Below are 17,794 nucleotides of genomic sequence, written 5' to 3'. Positions count from 1 at the left end.
TCGTTCTGGTTTTGTGAGGGTGCCAATCCCAGACTAATCTTTGACTTGTTTTAGCCCTGGATCTGTCAGAGCAGCTGAACAAGTGCATGCATGCATGAAACAGTGCCAAATGTAAATCTCAGAAAAGAAAAAAAATCTTCGAATGCCACAATGTGACACGGGTTTGTCTGACGACGACACAAGTTACAAGTGGTATTGCAATAGATATTATGATAATAGTGTCTAAGAAAGGATGATTAGTGTATCTAAATTCCCTCTGCATATTGTTATAATGTAGGAATTTAGTGATTTTTGTTTTCCTTTAAAGCTGAAGAATTAAATTATTACCAAGTTATTTAGCACTTGTTAACTGTGTGGGCACACGGCTGACACAAACCATGCTCAGCACTGCTAAGTGTACTGTTTCTACCCAAACCACTGATATTGTGCTTTTACGCAAATCTTTTCACATAAGCTGGCAGACTTTTGTACTATTCTAAAAAGAGCCTAGGCTGCCAAATCATAAGTAAAATTTATCTTGGTGTTTTTGTGACACAACATATTGCAACATAACATTATTGTTAAATTAAAATTGTGTTGTGCTCAAATGTATACTTCTCAAATGACTACAGTTTATAAGTTCTCAACATAATTTACTGAATAGAATTAATGATTGCAAAACCAAGAGACTGATACTATACAAGACTATATGTTTGGCCTGATGCATAGAGCGTTATAGAGGACTGTACAGCTCAAAGATATGATTCTTCTGTATTTATATTGTATGGTCTTTAGTCATTGCATTTTGTATAAAGTTGTAAAATAGATTTGCAAAATGCCGTTGGCAGTAATTGACAGAGTGGCACAAACAGTGCAGATTCTGCTGACGTCATAATAAAAGTCCTACCTTACCGTCCCCTGTGTGTTGTTCATGTTGCATTAGCCATTAAGAGTAACCTCTGGATGCAAGCTTAAGGCTTTTACACCTGTCGAGGAGAAAAAGGTCCCTTAATGAGCAAAGCGGTGACGTTCCCGCTGAGGCGTAGAGACTTGTATAAAAAATGACATAAAACAACACACTCTACTTTGACCAAAGCTAAACAGGTAGGAGGCACATTATGCATGTTATTGGGCTGGCGTGTGTGGTTCAGTATTCGTATGGTTCTCTTATGCGTTAAAATATCTAAAGCTTCAAATACTTTTATCATCTTCAGTTTTTTTATAAAACATAAGGTTTATATGAAATAAGTTAGAACAGAATATTCAGCTACAACTGTATATTCACTTTTGTGTCTATTCAGACATTATATATGTGTGTGTAAAGGCTGAGTTAGTGCCTTGTTACCGTTGGTGTTGGAGTGAAGTACTTGCTGTGCTGTAACTCGTGTCTCTCTATAACAGTGAGTTATAATGGAGTTCACTGGGAGGTTGTTAGTGCAGCTGGTGGTGTTGATCTGTGTAGTTCAGCTAAGTCTGGCCCAGCACTGGTCCTATGGCTGGCTGCCTGGAGGCAAGAGGAGCGTAGGAGAACTGGAGGCTACATTCAGGGTAAGAGCTCTGTGAGACTCGGGAAGCAGAAGGCTTGTCAGTTAGTGTCATTTCTGAAGGGTTTTTTTTTTTTTTTTGCCTCAATATCTTTGTCTTATTTGGGTTTTCTTATTATTATTTCTGATGTTTTTATCATGACATTGACATGACAGTAGTTGTTGTTACAGTGATAGAGAATAATAAAGAACAAAATGGAATGTGATTTCAATGAAACATGTTAATCAAAGACGTTTTGTTACCCTGTAACACGGTGGTTCTTGGTTCCATCAGATGATGGATGCAGGAGATGCCGCAGTGGTCGTGCCCGCTGATGTCCCAATACGACAACCAATCAGACTGTATGAAGAGGAATCTGACGCGCTCTCTGCAAAGAGGAAGAGAATGCTTCATAAACGAAGACTTTTGTCACAATCTTAAAGACACGCGAGATGATGTCAACGAATATTGAACACACATGAGAGAAGGACACATGCTTATGCTCGCCATGAATTTGTTGTTGGGAACTGGTTTCTCGTCCCAACGTTCTGTAAAGTTGTAATAAAGTTACGTGGTAATCTTTCTGATTGGATCGGCTGTTTGGTTCGTTGACTAAATATTAATTAAATTGAGTAACTAAGAGAAACAGTGATGTTTTTCAGTGTCTAGATTTATTACAGTCTCGAGGTTTTCTTCAATGTGATTTTAAAAATACATAAGCAATAATATCACATTCTGTCTTGGATTTTAAACATTTAAATATGACAAAGACAGTAAAACTATTATAGCCTACTTAATGAACTGAATGAATATGAATTAATGAATTTTGAAAATTGCGTCCAGCGGTACTTGATAATTTTGAAGTTATTTTAAATTAAGACACAAAGGGCATTATTAGCATGCACTAAACTTTGCTTCACCCTTCTCTACCGTGTTACTGCTTATCTTAAGCTGAAACGTGTTTGTTTAGCTAATAGAAAACTTTTTTTTTTTTTTTTGCGTCTGTTTATGTTCCATAAATTGCTCTTAATGAAAGATTTTCACATCACAGAGGAGAGAGCGACTTGGGAGGCTTGCAGTGTGAAAATGAAAGCATTAATTTAGTACCAAAGTCCCAAAGACACGACGCCATGCTAATAGACCTGCGCTTTAGGGGCTAGGTCCCTTAACCTCAGCTTGCACAAAGGAAACTCAGCAACGTTAGAGTAAAACTGACACACTAACATTTGCAACACACTCTCTCTCTGTCTCTCTCTTTCTCTCTCTGTGTGTGTGAGAGGTCTTTAATAGAAGTGCTGTAAACCGGTAACAGGCATTTTACGAGAAAATTATGGCAAATTAGATGCACGTAAAACTTACATTTAGATACTTTATGAACGATTCTCATTTGATACACTGTAGTTTGAGAATACTGATAAAATGACTCAGTTCAAGAACGTCCACACAGCTTTCTTTTCCTTATGCCAAACTTACTGTGCATCAACTTTCTCAACTTTCATTTAACCTTATTTTCTCCTTCTCTCTCCCCTGGCGTTCATTCTCTTTGATTACCTCTAATTCAGCCTTCTCTAATTGTGCACCGGCCTCCTGGTCCCAGAGCATTTGACAGCATTTCGAGGTTTTTTTTATTATTATTATTTCTTCTAGTTATTGCAGAGCTGGGATTTGTTTAAATGTAGCCTTCATCTGCATGAAAATGATACAATTAACTTCTGATTAACCAGCTCGGGCTGCCGGGTTCCCGTGTGGTCACCCGCAAACGCCATGCTATGCATTTCAATACCTCGTTTTAAAGCAACTCAGTCTTCTGCAAACGACGTTTTTTGCCGGCTTGAACATTAACAGAGGGCCATCTGAAGTAGAAAGGGCGAAAGCTAATAGAACCGATGGCTGATGATGGTTGAGGGTGGTAAACTTGAACAGATTTCACCGTCATGTATTCATCTTGACGCTTGCAGTTCTGCTGGTGGGCATTCGGTGTATTCCACTTACTGTAATATCTTAGTTTCAAGTTAACAGTCGCAGCTTCACAGCTTGTTCGTAACAATGTAAACAACGAGGCCAAGATCTACACGCTTCTAATCGTTGCCTCACGTTCTTCCATTATTTCCATATAAGCGGGATAAAGCGTAAGAAAGTGGTTGAGCTTGACTTGAAGAAAAAAGAGACAACATATTAGGATTTTTGACTCGAGTTATGGTCAGGCAACGTTAGTTTTATTATACAGCACGCATGAGATACGCGGTTTTGAATTTTGATGACATATTTGACAGACTGAGCACCTCACAGAAACGTTCAAACATTAGTATGAGTGAAATGCATATATCTGTCCATTCTCAAGAGTGTATGTAGCCAAATATTAGATTTTTTTCGTGCTACACCTTTGTCTCATGTCGGACGCAGCGTCGTCACATGGTGGCGGTCTTGGGCTGTGAGCTGTCCGTAAGGAAGCATGAGAAAAATTGTTAACCGTCGATATTTGATGAAATCAAATAAAAAATAATTATGGTGTAATTATTTCGTAATCAAATGTCCTCTGGTTTTCCCACCTCAAACTTCCTCTTTTCAAACTGAATATTAATGTACAGTATGTAAAATAATGAAAAAAAAAAAATCACAAGACATTTTTTGGGGATCAGTAATACTTAAACTCACTAGCAGGTAAAGTGCAGTTTTCTTAGTCGGTCAATCTTTCTATTTTGTTTCGTGCTCTCTCTCTCTCTCTCTCTCTCTCTCTCTCTCTCTCTCTCGCTCTCTGTCTCTCAGTTGCTCTGTTAATCTGTGTGTATTGGTGAAAGATGATCCTAAAAGTGTGACACACTCTTATGTGGCGTTCCATAATGTGTCTTAATTTGTTACAGGGGATTAGACACACTTATCCACTAATCGCCTGAGTGCTGCACTCAAAGGTTAAATGGAGTTCTGTTCAACACCCCAGAAAAGGGAGAGAGAGGGAGAAAGAGAGAGAAAGGGAGAGAGAGGGAGAGAGAATTTGATGTGAAGCTCTCTCTCCAATTTCCATTCTCAGATCAGACAACAGTTTAAACTGCACTTTGCCATAAGGGAAATTGTATTTTATTGTCTTGTTCTCTTTCTCATTAACCATACCCACACTATCCATACATTGGATAGCATGGTTTTCATACACAAAGCATGGTTTTCTTCACTAAATCACACAGGAATGATCAGTTTGTTGACTGCTACCTCAGTGTCTGAGTTTGCAGCATTTTGAATGAGTCATAATATAATATGGTCTCCTCATACAGAACCCATATAATCTATATGCCGTCAAATATAGCCTGAGGGCATCTCTCTCAAAGTCAAGAGGAGGTTCACACCCTGCTACCCTCAGTCACTCTCCCATGCCATTATACCCCTTCCCCCTCCTGCATGCACACACACATGCACACACACACACACACACACACACACGTGCACATGCACATACACGTGCACATGCACGCGCGCACACACTCACACACACACACACACACACACATACACACACACAGCTTCACACATGCTCAAGGAAGTCTCCAGGGGCTTCATTTAAACATTTTGGCTGAAGAAGACTTCTTTCCTCTTTGTGTTTCCCTCAGCTAGACTGTACCAAAGGAAAAAAATCAATACTCTTCTCTCTGCCCATTATACAACTCTCCTCTTCTGTGCAATATTAATGCTTTGAATCTGTATGATGCATTTCTCCCCAAATCTCAACCCACCTCGGGGAGACTCTGATTCACCTACACCACTGCTGAACCGAAGCATCCATCAGGATGATGCAACTGCAGCCAGCATTTAGCATCACACCCTCCATACACTAAATATTCACTGAGGCACTGAGGAGAAAATGTGTCTTATGAGATGACTGGTAGACAGAGGTGCCTGTGAGTATCAGTGGTCACAAAGTGTTAAGAACTCTAGGTAAAGTCATTTCATCACTCCGAAATTTCTTTTTCTGGTGGAGCATCATGTCATGGGAAGTAACTGGGGAGGAATGTACGTTTACTGGCCTACTGCACAAGTGTGAACGCATGGTAAAGAAGATTTTTATCTTCTTTTTATACCTTACCATGATGTCTGTCATGATGTCATGATGTCTTTACCAATCTGGGTTTTTTTAATCTGTTTTTCAGATCCCCTCTGTCTCTTTCAGTCTATATTTATTCTGCATGTGTATTTGCTGTTTGTTCAACCATCAGTGAGCCAAATTGCTCAGTTCTTACAATCAATATTATTCAAATCATTTAACAACTTTCTCTCCCTCTCTCTCTCTCTCTTTCTCTCCCTCAATCTTTCACTCCCCTCTTTCTCTCTTTCCTTAGCCGTGTTTGAAAGGTTTGTCCCTCTGTGGTTAATGTACATTGCTGTTGTGGCATAGTAAACAGCTATGTGGCAGCTTGCTGCTTGAGCTGTCTGTTTCAACACATCTTCAAACATACATTTTTCCTTTTACCTGTCATGTTAACAGCAAATGCAGCAATATGCTTACCAAAAGTGGCAGGGCATTTTTTCATGTCCACTGTTTGTCAGGAGAAATTTTTCAACATCAAACCTGACTTTGTTTACACACTCAGCTTTTCTCTGAATATTCATTTAGGCCTTGTGGTTTTCATGGTAATAGATCACCTCTCTTAAGTGTAATGTTAAAAGGGGGAAAAAAATAAAAAGGCATTGAAGTGTCACTTTTAATATATTTACCAAAATTATTACAATCATTTTTGATTTTCAGTCATTTTGTCAAAATGTTATTACATCAGACTTCATTAAAAGAGTTACAGAAAGATAAGGTTCTTATTGGCTACCTCATTTACGTTAGCCTGAAAGTCAGCCAATGAAAGCGCTGTATCATTAGTACATCCATACAACCCCCTTCAAATAATGCAAGTCCTGAAAAGGATCAATTAATATGCATAACTAAGCTTTTAATTGTCAAGTTGCCTTCATCAACCTGTCATAGGATTGACAATTAAAACAGACTTAGTTAAACTTTAATGAGAAGCAAGTAAGAACGCATTATGAGTGAAGAACAAAAAAAAAGAAAAAGAAAGAAAGAAAGTCCCGAGCTTCAACCAGCATGAAAGACACCACAAGACAAGCAACCATTATCATTTCCAACAAGAGAGAAAAAACCATATGCAAATGTGATTATGCATTTTTAATTATCTCAATGAATAATATATAATTTATAACTCATACTCTTAAAATGAATATTTAATGTTATTTTTAAGTTGATGAATTTATTAGATTACTTAGCGAGGAGGTTTATTAGGAGTGTCTTGTTTCCCCTTGGCTTCTTTCTCCCATATTCAATGTCTTAGTCAAGTAAATTCAATGTTACCTAGTGAAGAGAGAGTTCAGGCACTGTTAAATAAATTATTGATCATTCTGAAAAATCACGGAAGTTAACTTTGTCCACAAGACATTCTTTGCATGCTTTGAATCCATTCACTCTTTGTTAAAAGGCTGAAAATGGTGATATTGGGCTAAGAAAAATGTCACCTTTCTTGTTCTCCTCCTCCTTCTTCTTCTTCTTCTTTGACAAGATGTTTTTTGATATGAAAAAATGAACTTTGTCAGTCTTGTACAGCTTAACAGTAATTAACATATGCAAGTGTGTCAACTGGCTACTTCTTATTCTAGACCACTGCATATTGTATATTGTACATTGCACACACACAAGCACACCCACACACACACACAGAGACAGAGAGAGAGAGAGAAAGAAAGAGGGAGAGAGAGAAACCCTCCCTCCCACAAACACATACTCCCTCTCTTCACTACCTCTCATAACTCCAATCAGTACGGCTTACAGACGTAAGCAGGTCAATCAAAATACCATTAAAAAGTTTCTCCTCTTTTACCTAATGTGCATTTTTCATGTTTAAGAGGCACACGTTTCTGATTTGTCCCTAATTTGTTATAAGACCGTGGAATGATGGGGGGTTTTAGTGGTCTGCGACTCTGTTTCTGTGATAAGACTTGCAGTGGCTGCAGGACTGTGATTTGGATATTACACTGGCCAGCTGGCTCTCCTCACTACATGACTGACTGGAATGATACTGTTTGATCTTCCCACCTCAGATATCTCCACAGACCAGGAACAGATGATCAAACAGTTAAGATGAAAACAACTGTCATATTTTCATAACAGTAATTTAACATATTTGCCTTTTGATTTAGAGATGTCATTTAGCTGTGTCCTTTGGACATTTGTCTCCAATTTAATATGGTAATTCCAGCAAATGTAGTTTGATTTATGAATCGTAATCCCATGTTTGGAATAATGTTTGTGTGAGATGTTGGAGACTTGAGATAGTTAAAAATGTACAATAACATGTGGGTGTGCCCAGGATTCCTCTGCCAGTGTTAGTATTGCTGGAGAAATGTGAACAGTGGGGAGAGAAAAATACCCTGAGGCTTGGCCCAGGGATTACCTGTCTTTGAATCCATAGACATGATAGACTCCTCTCTCTCTCTCTCTCTCTCTCTCTCTCTCCTTCTTTCTCTCTGTTTATCCATCTGTCTATCTGCTTATCTATTGCTCTTGCCCCCCCATACTAACACACACACACACACACACACACACACACACACACACACACATGCAGAGTATACAAAAGATTAAGTTTCTCTCATGTTGCAATATTAAACATTAAACATGAAATAACAAAATAGTTTTCTATTTACTTTCAATTAAGACTGAACATTCTCTGTTGGCCCTTCAACAACTCCTCCTCTACTATTGAACTGACACACTTAGATCACATCTGATGTGATGTGGTGACAGCTGCCATCCTCTGCCCTTTTTTCCAAAGTAGAGGGAGTGGACCGGTGGGAACTGCTGAACAGACAGCCCGAGGGATGAGAGACTGGCTGGGGAGGAACATGGATGAAGGTCCCCTGATTAGGGCAGGACCCAGAGTTAAGCCTTGAGGAACCCCCAGGCTAACTGCATTCTCCCTGTTCATTGCCCTATATGTGTGGAGGACTTTTTAGTCTACCACACACATACACAGGTATGTGTGTGTAAGTTTGGAAAGGTAAGTTCTGGTGTTTATTTGGTAACACACACACACACCAAAATACAAACCGGGCAGATACAGAGCGGGGAAAAAATCCCCAGAGTCTCCCAGAATATCAGTTTCTGCGGGCATTCAGAGTTAATTGTTATTTCATTGTTTGAAAGGGGTAACAATCCACAGAAATGACACAACCAGCACAGGAACTGCTCCCAAACTATTCAAACTTTAAATGTTCTGGAAAGACTTCACTGGTTTGGTTTAAACATAAACTCTTTTCAAACAGCACAGATTAGCTACATTTGCATTAGTTACATTTGCAAAATCCACAAAACCAAAACTTTGTGATTAATACTAATGCTAACCTAAAGGGACATTCACTCATGGCTATTATCTACATCAGGTGAGAGTGTACTCTGTTTCTGGAAGATGTAAGAAAGGCAGTAGTGACAGAAGGGAATCCTTTTGTTTGTGTTTTTAAATATGCAAATGTCACATACTGCATAAAAAGTAGCTCTTACTTTCTCAACTTCATCCCTTTCTCTAACTCTGGAATGCCATTGTTTTACCCCTGATACAGCAGCCTCCACATAGGAGAATGGGCCGAGTGCACATTTCCTGTAATATGCATAAAGTCACTCACTGCTTGTTTTTACACTAGGAGCTGCTTGGCATTACTGAGTGATATAACATTTTTGAAGAAGAGTGTTTTTCGCACAACATGCAAAGCTAACTATTGTGAGGTAAGTTCCTACATTCCTACATTACAAATTAATATCAAAATAAAGGAAGCTTATTTTCTTCTTACAAACAAAGAAACAAAGCATACATTTGTTTGGGGGAAAAAAACTGTTTCACTTCCTTACTAACACACAAAAGTTTAGTAACTTTCCTGTTTTTGTCCTTATGTGCAGAAAAAGACTAATTCAGAAAGAATGCGCTAACCGCAGGTAGATATTACAAATGGTTTCTCAAGCGGTCAATTTAAGGCATGTTGGCTTCAACAATACCCACAACTACACAGCTGCCTGATCTTCGGTGTTCACTGCTGATGGGCAATGTGACCCTGGCCAACACACCCGCCCACCCACCAACAGAACACGGCCAACTGCATGTCTCTCACACTCCAGGCCACAGACAGCCAGTATACCACACCTGGGATTGGATTTAGATGTCCCTTTGTGTTGTGAGACAATGCTTTCACTTGCTAAGCCACTGGAGGAGCCATTGCCATTGCGAAGCCAATGCTATTTCATAATTATATAAACTGTCTTATTTAAAGAAGTGCGGAGGCAGTTGAACTGCCTGTAATAATCAGTTGTGGGTGAAAGAGCCTGAACCAACAGACCAGTTTTACCTTACCAGTCCTTTAAGTTTGACTTTGGAGAGGCATCATTTAAATCATTAGTGTTAAGCAGGGGAGCTAATGAAGTATGCTATTTTTGTTCACCAGAATATACCATCTGTCTCTGTAGGAGCAGAGAGGACACACAGGACAGCTGAAAAACCAGAGCACTCCCCAGAGCTCTGACATAACTGATATCCAAAGTGGTTGTGGACCACTGTGGTCAGTTTTAAAAAAAAGGAAGAAAACTCAGAACTAATGAGTCAGTTTAGTGAGGACTTGTGGCTTTGTAATCCAGGAGGAGCCATTTCAGGCAATTTACCAATGACATAGACGTAATCTATAAATCTTGCTTCCCACATTGCACCCCCTCCTTCATAGGAGAGGCATGACAGGCACGGTGGTAATGTTGGCACACACCTGTCTTGCTGAAGGCTGGTGCCAAGGGGTCAGTGTGTGGCTTGGAGGCAGGGACTCTGGGGAAGCTTCACTTTTCTCTCTTGTCCTCAGTGCTCAGAGCTATGTGAGTATGTCAGTATGTGAGATGATGGCTGCTACAGCCACAGCTGCTGAATATGTGTCTGTGCGTGTGTGTGTGTGTGTATGTGTGTGTGTGTGTGTGTGTGTGTGTATGTGTGTGTGTGTGTGTGTGTGTGTGTGTGTATGTGTGCAGTGCCACAGGCACCTTTGCTTGCTGGCTGCTATGAATGTGTTCCTGTTTTCCTTATAGAGTGTGATTCTGTCTCCATACACATGCATACACACAGACAACACACAAGCACATAGTTTATACACACACACACACACACACACACACGACTTCCTGCCCTTATTCAAAAAGACATGAACTGAACAGATTGAAATCAAAGTGAAAATTACTGGTGTACAAATGACATTTTTTAGGAAATCAAACATTTACTTGGGTCCATATGTTTTGACTTCTCTTTGACTGAAGTTAGACACAGACATTTTCTTGTTGCACCTTGTGGATGCAATGTTTTGTAGGCATATTGAAAGATTTGTCATCCCTCCCTTCAGGCACAAGCTGATTGAATAAAGATGTATGCATTTTGTGTATGCTTCCTTCTTTCAGTCTATCTTTTTTCATTTTATGAATAAACTAGTTTTACAGAGACGCACACACACACACACACACACACACACAACAACAACAACACACACACACACACACACACACACACACACTTGTCAGCGACACACGAACAATCCTCAGAGTTTATCCAGGAACAAAAACCAAAACGCCAACCAGGCAAATCTCAGTACACACATCAGCCATCAGCCCAGGCATAAAGAGATTCACTTCGGGCCTGCTGGGAATCACACACTCTCTTGTTTTGTTTTGTTTTGTTTTGCTTTTGTGTGTGTGTGCGAGTGTGTCTGCATATGCGTGTATTTTTTTGTTGTTGTTTTACAGTTCACCTCACTCCTGTGTGAGGACAGCTGCTTTGATGCTGGCAGGGCTGTTCAGGGTTAAAATAGCATAAACAGCATACTGCTCAGAGCTGGCACAGAAACCAGCCCAATGCCATCACTCACAAACACAGAATAATGAGCAAACCCAAATACACAGCACAGGATACAACGTCTTCACACTCACAACGTGCATGCACAAACCCACACACACACACACACACACACACACACACACACATAAACTGACTGATAGTAGGAACCACAACGTCAACATGTTATGAAACACAAATTTCTTTTGTATTTTTCCCTTCTTTATTTTTCTTATTTGTCTCACTGCTTTTCCCTAATGTTTTGATTCCGTTCTTCTCTTTGTTGTTTGTTCTTTGTTGTTGTTTGCTCGTTTGTTTGCTGTTGTTGTTGTTGTTGTTCTTCTTCTTCTTCTTCTTCTTCTTCTTCTTCTTCTTCTTCTTCTTCTTCTTCTTCTTCCTCCTCTTCTTCTTTTTCTTCCTCTGCATTTTCCTATTGAACACTCTTTCCGTACAGATAAATTCTTGTGTGTTATGATATGCTTAGCATCATCTGAAAGTGGGCCTTAATGACATTCAGTTATTAAAATGTAATTTACCCCCAAAATAATTTGTCATTCAAAACCAGCTCTCTAGTTACACTTCAAATAATACCTGCCTTTCCTGAGCTAGTCTCATATGACAGTGTGGAGAAATGAATAATATAAGAACATCAGCAGTAAATGACATCGAAAGATATCATTCACAAATTATTAGTTTGTGAATGATATCTTTTAATGTGAAACTAACAGTGTTTTTCAAAGTACAAAGCCATGCTTTGGTTTTGAAATGTAGAACTTCACTTGACTTGTCTGTATGAATGTGTACCTGCAGAGGGTTATTAGTCTGATTACTGCTGATGTTAACTGGGGCAGGAATGGAATGGTATATCTGTCCAGTAGAGATGGACCCAACCCAAAAACACAGAAGCCTCAGAGCAAGTCGCCAGCATAGATTTTCACATCCAACACTGCATTCTGTGAAAGTGCTATGTAAGTGTTGTAGGTGTGTGAATGTGTGTGTTTGTTTGTGTGTGTGTGTGTGTGTGTGTGTGTGTGTGTGTGTGTGTGTGTGTGTGTGCGTGTGTGTGTGTGTGCGTGCGTAGCATGACCGGCAGTCCCTTAGTAGAGCAAATCATCTCATATTTTTGTACATACAAAAAAAATCATGCACACACAAGAATCCATGTTCATGCAGTTCACAGAAACAAAATAAACTGATAATATAATGCTGTAATAATATAAAAACATTTGAAAGTTCTTCAATGTCAGGTAAAAATCAAAGGACATTTTCATACATGTGATGTACATCTGATGTTTACTGCAGTTGCACTGATTTTAAAGGTCATAATTCGAGAAATGGCAATATATCCAAAAGATATCCAGATAAACAACATACACAGAAACATCACAAACAACATGGACTCTACTTTAAATCTGAGCTTGTCACTCAGGCCTTGGTTCATTAAAAACATATCTGATGAATTAACATTGAATACTATAGAGCATGTGCCAGGAATGTGTGTGGACAGAATTTCCCCCCAAAAGAGTCTCAACTACTGGGAACCAGTTCAGCCATCTTCTTTCCATGTTCACACCACTGGCTTAATTGGTTCCCCAGACAGGGATTAAATATTTACTTTCTCCGTCTTCTAAAATGTGTCTGATTTTGATCTGACAGCTGTTAGGGAGGGAAAGCTGGCTCATGTTCCTATCTAGAATGGTATTATTACACCCATGTGTCGCAGACAGAAGCCTTGGGACGTGTGTGTGTATGTGTGTGTGTGTTAGAGAGAGAGAGAGCGAGAGAGAGAGAGCAAGAGAAAGACTCTCTGTAGCTCCAGTATAGATTTCTCCAGGTTAGTCTATCATAGACTATAGTACACACATGCTGTCTTATTGCATTGATGACTTACTTTTAGGTCTCTTGCATTCTGAGAACCTGTAATGTTCAACTGACTTTAAGACATGTGTGCCTGAAGGCACTCACATGCATGCACACAGAAACACACAGCCAAGCATGTGGCACAGTCACATTCATACACACACGTGCACACACACACACACACACACACACACACACACACACACACACACACACAGACTGCCCAATGAGATTGTCCACTGTCCTCAGGGCTCTACTCATCACTGTCTTACTCTACACTAAGTGAAAAGCTTTAGGGAGCCAGTGATCCCATTTAACCACACTGGGCATAATCGGAGACTAATTAACATCCATATTTTTACATTATTCATTTTTGGTGCTCTCATCATAATGGATATAAGATGACAGGGCAGCTATTTATACATACACATACAGGACTGGCCAACCCAGGAAAAATGATTCTGTCTTAGGAAGAGATTGTCAGTGTTATTGGTGTTATTTTTATAATTATCTAAATTGTGTGGTTGTTTTTAACAGACATATAGAATGGTATCTTTTGTCACAAAGTTTAATCCAGGAGACGAATCTCTTTTAGTTTTCTATCTATTTGTGGAATTAAAGACACTGTCTATTGGATACGTTCTCATATGAAAACATCTGCCTAATTTGTGTTAATCAAAAAGCCTTACACATTGATATTCTCAATTTAAGATATCTACTTTTAACATTTAACCTTAAACAACTCATTGGTCAAAAACGTCATTGAACTTCACACATGTGGGGCAAATTAAACGAGTAAACGATTCTTTATCATAGAGAGAAATAACTTTGTCCATGAGTGTTGAGGTCCAGACACATGGTAATTAGGACAGAACATGCCCTCAGGCATCCAACCTTAATTCCCAGCTCTTTCCCTTCCTTTAAGAAAAACCCACTTCATCTCTCATTTAAGGAAATGTACTCCACTTCTCCATCCCTGCCTTCCATTGTGTCCTTGCTAGCCCTTCTGTCATTCTGGATAGGACAAACCAAGGGTATGGGGGTTCAAGAAGAGATTAACATGTTCCCAAATACCCTAAAGAAGAAGAAACATGTGCAATCTGTCTGAAATCACATTGTAATTGATCAGCAAAGTTGAAAAACAAATTGATAAAAGTAGACAGTGAAGCACTTTGCATTTTAGTGGCAGTTCTTTCCAACTCAAGAAAAAAAGTGTTGTGAATAGTTAAGGGGTCAGGTAGTAACTGTTTTCATGATTTTTGTAAATGTGGTGGCTAATGTGTTGTCATCAGCTCTTCTGTCCTGATCTGTCTATCTTTCTCCTTTTCTCAGCCATTCATACAGAAAATTCCTCTTCATCATCAAATCAAAAACTCCATGTTACTGACCATAAAACCCAGGGAAAGAGTGAACCTCTAAGTTAGGCACCTGAAATTTAGAAAATTGTATCTGTATCGATCTAGAATGAACTGTCCACTTTGAAGGAATTCATCTAAATACATTTACAGGACACATGTTTTCTTGTTTAATTTGGTGTTGCTGTACCGTTCTTTTTATTAACAATAGAGGGTTTAAATTCATGCATAGTTCAAGGATGATTTCCATTATCCTACAGAGAGTTTCATGTTATTGTCAAGGTAAGATAAACTTTATTTTTTTGTATAAAACATGAAAGAATAAGAGATATTTTTGACTCCACTTGCCCACCGTAGGATTTGTTGCTATTGTGTAGCTATGGGTCCCCAGTGCCTTCGTATCAACATATCCGCAAATAGACAGTTGTGAAGGACAGAAAAAAAAGCAAATATAATGAAACTCTGTTTTTTACCCAAGGCTTGGATACTCCTTTCCTGCCCGCATATTTTTTTCTTTCTTTCTTTTTCTTTCTTTTTTTTTTTTAAACCAGTGTTGGAAACTCTTGGAAGTTGGAATGGACTTCCTGAACCGGATGGGAGACGGGTGAGGTGCTGACAGTCCGACTGGCAGGGAATCCTGGGAAACCCACCAACAGGAAGAGCTGTGAGTGACCTTTCACCTTGAAGGTCAAGGCTGAAGGTATTGCTCACGAGCGATATTTCCAGAACTCAGTCAAAGAGCAAGTTTTGTCTCCAGAGTAAATAAAAACGGATTTTATTTCAGCCACAGATTGTGTGGTGTTTATTTTGCTCAGATTTTATCTAGTTTTTGCATTTTCAATGGCATGGCTTTCCTATGTTGAATTATGTCTGGCTATTTAGAATTTTTTCCTCTTTACGTTGTTATTTCATTGATAAAGTAAAGGAAACTGCAGGGAAATGACTGAAGAGGATGTTGTGAATGGAGCAAAATGTTGGGCATTCGTAGTAAATCTTTCAACATGGCAACAGTGTGTGGACAATTGTTTATTATATTCTCTGGTTCTTGACTCACAAGTCTATCTATGATACAGATATGGATATGGTCAGAAGAAACATGTCAATTCTGCACTCCAGTTCCACTTTTATTCTCAAAGGTTTTCTCACTTCTTCTAAATTGGAAGGAAAACTGACTGCAGTCTGGTAGAGGACTCATAAATCAAGGTGACTGTAGGCTGCCTTTAGAGAAATTCTCTCTCTTTCTCTCTCTCTCTCTCTCTCTCTCTCTCTCTCTCTCTCCCTAACATTTCCTCCAACAACCTTCTCTTTATTTCAGAGTGGCTATTTCTTACACACTGCTTGTCGCTGAGTGTGATGTCTGTCGCTCTTCAGGCTACAGCATGGCTTAACCAGCCACCTGACTAGAGAAAATACCACAGTACATGAGGTACAGGGCACAAAAAGCTTTTGTTTTGTAAGCTGCAATCACTGATATAATTTAAGAGTGTCACAGGGAAGCAAAAAGCAGCCTTGTGTAGTGATGCTTTGTAACATGCTGTATTGCCTGTGGGTCTCTGTGAGCTGGGATTCAAATGAGAATGTCCTTTTGACCAGTTGGAGGTGCTGTAGACTTAGTGATTGTTTTTGGAAGGAGTGAGCAACCACAATGGAAACCAGGCAAGAGGAGAGAACGAGTAAGGAGCAGAAATAAATTGATAGGATAATAGCCTTTCTATCTGTCTTTCTTTCTTTCTTTCTTTCTTTCTTTGTGATGACAAGAACATGTTAGAGACTCCACTGAAAGTACAACACTCCTGCTGATATTTTCTTCCTGTTTTCCTGAAGTTCTATCTGCTAACATTCAAAGTAACAAATAGCATTGCAACTGTGTTGTGTTTAGGGAAAAATTACACTGATATTATTTAATTATTCTCAACAACCTCTTCTTTTCTCTTGATAATTTTGAATTTCTCAGAAGAATTGTACAAGGTGAGTCATTTCAAACCCAGGCTATATCAGAACTTTGAAAGCTTGTGTAGACTGAAAGGAAGTTATGGCTCCAGCTGCCATGTGAACCTCGCTGCCTTAACCTCCAAGTGACTCAAGGTCAACAGTGTCATGACCTCAACAAGAGAAACCCCAGAGAGCGAGAGAGAGCCAAGGGGAGTATAGACAGAAAGGGCACAGGGGGAGAAATCAAATCAGAGAGGAGCTGATAATTATCTTTCCCAAAAAAGTTTCGATTTAAAGCAACAAACTGGAATTGTTATTATATGATGATCTCTTCTCTGTCTCTCTGCCTCTCTCTCTCTCTCTGTCTCTCTCTCTCTCTCTCTCTCTCTCTTTGAGAGGTCCTGGAGGGCCAAAACCAGCACAGAGCCTTTATCAGTCAAAGCCACACTGTGTCAGGGGAGAATCTGAGAATCCACATCAAGCTCTTCTTCTCTGATCTGGATTAAACATGCACTAAACCCATCACTGCGCTACCAGTCCATTTTATCACAATACAAACCAGCCTACTGCACTGAGCTTCTTTCAACTCAGCCAAAGAGATGAGTGCTCTCCAGAGCAGAGCCTGTTATTCTGCTCTGCTCTGCTCGGTGAGGCTGTACCATCTCTCCACATACTGTTTACTTCACTCTTTCAATTCACCCTCTCTAAACCGCCTCTCTAAGCCTTCAGGTTGAAGATAAATTATGGATATTTTAGACCGTACGCTTGATTAGGTTGTATGTATTTATGATATCTGTAAGCTCAGTGTTTTAACTTGTTAAAAGAATGAAAACTAATGTGATTTTAGAGCATGGCTTTAGGGTTAATGTGTGTGTGTGTGTGTCTGTGCAGATTTCTCTAAAGAGCCAAAGTCTAACTGGACAGTCGCTGTATAATTTGTGGAGAGAGCTCTGAGGATATGTGATGTGCATAAAAATACAAGTAGAAAACACTGAATACCGGATGTCTGTGTCAGACACAGATACAGAGATAACTGTGATATAATGGCTTCTCTAAAACCTCTCTGTAACTCATTAAATTCATTTTCTCATTCTGTTAGAGAGGTTGTTATCCACCACTATACATCTTAGGTCCTACACCTCTCTCTCATCTTCTCTCTCTCTCTCTCTCTCTCTCTCTCTCTCTCTCACTCTCTCTCTCTCTCTCTCTCTCTCTCACTCTCTCTCTCACTCTCTCTCTCTCTCTCTCTCTCTC

General features: G+C 39.4%; 1 protein-coding gene across 1 annotated transcript; it reads left to right on the top strand.

Moving 5' to 3' along the window:
* The first annotated feature begins 1,389 nt into the window (after nt 1-1,389).
* On the top strand, nt 1,390-1,944 carry gnrh3 (gonadotropin-releasing hormone 3). Its single transcript, XM_030787410.1, has 2 exons — nt 1,390-1,527; nt 1,798-1,944. The coding sequence occupies exons 1-2, from the start codon at nt 1,390-1,392 to the stop codon at nt 1,942-1,944; spliced, it is 285 nt and encodes a 94-aa protein (XP_030643270.1).
* Nucleotides 1,945-17,794: the final 15,850 nt, after the last annotated feature.

Source organism: Chanos chanos, chromosome 10 (genome assembly GCF_902362185.1).
Source record: "Chanos chanos chromosome 10, fChaCha1.1, whole genome shotgun sequence".
Taxonomy (NCBI): Eukaryota; Metazoa; Chordata; class Actinopteri; order Gonorynchiformes; family Chanidae; genus Chanos; species Chanos chanos.
Note: the sequence above shows the minus strand (reverse complement) of the source record. Positions and strands in the feature narration are given on the sequence as shown.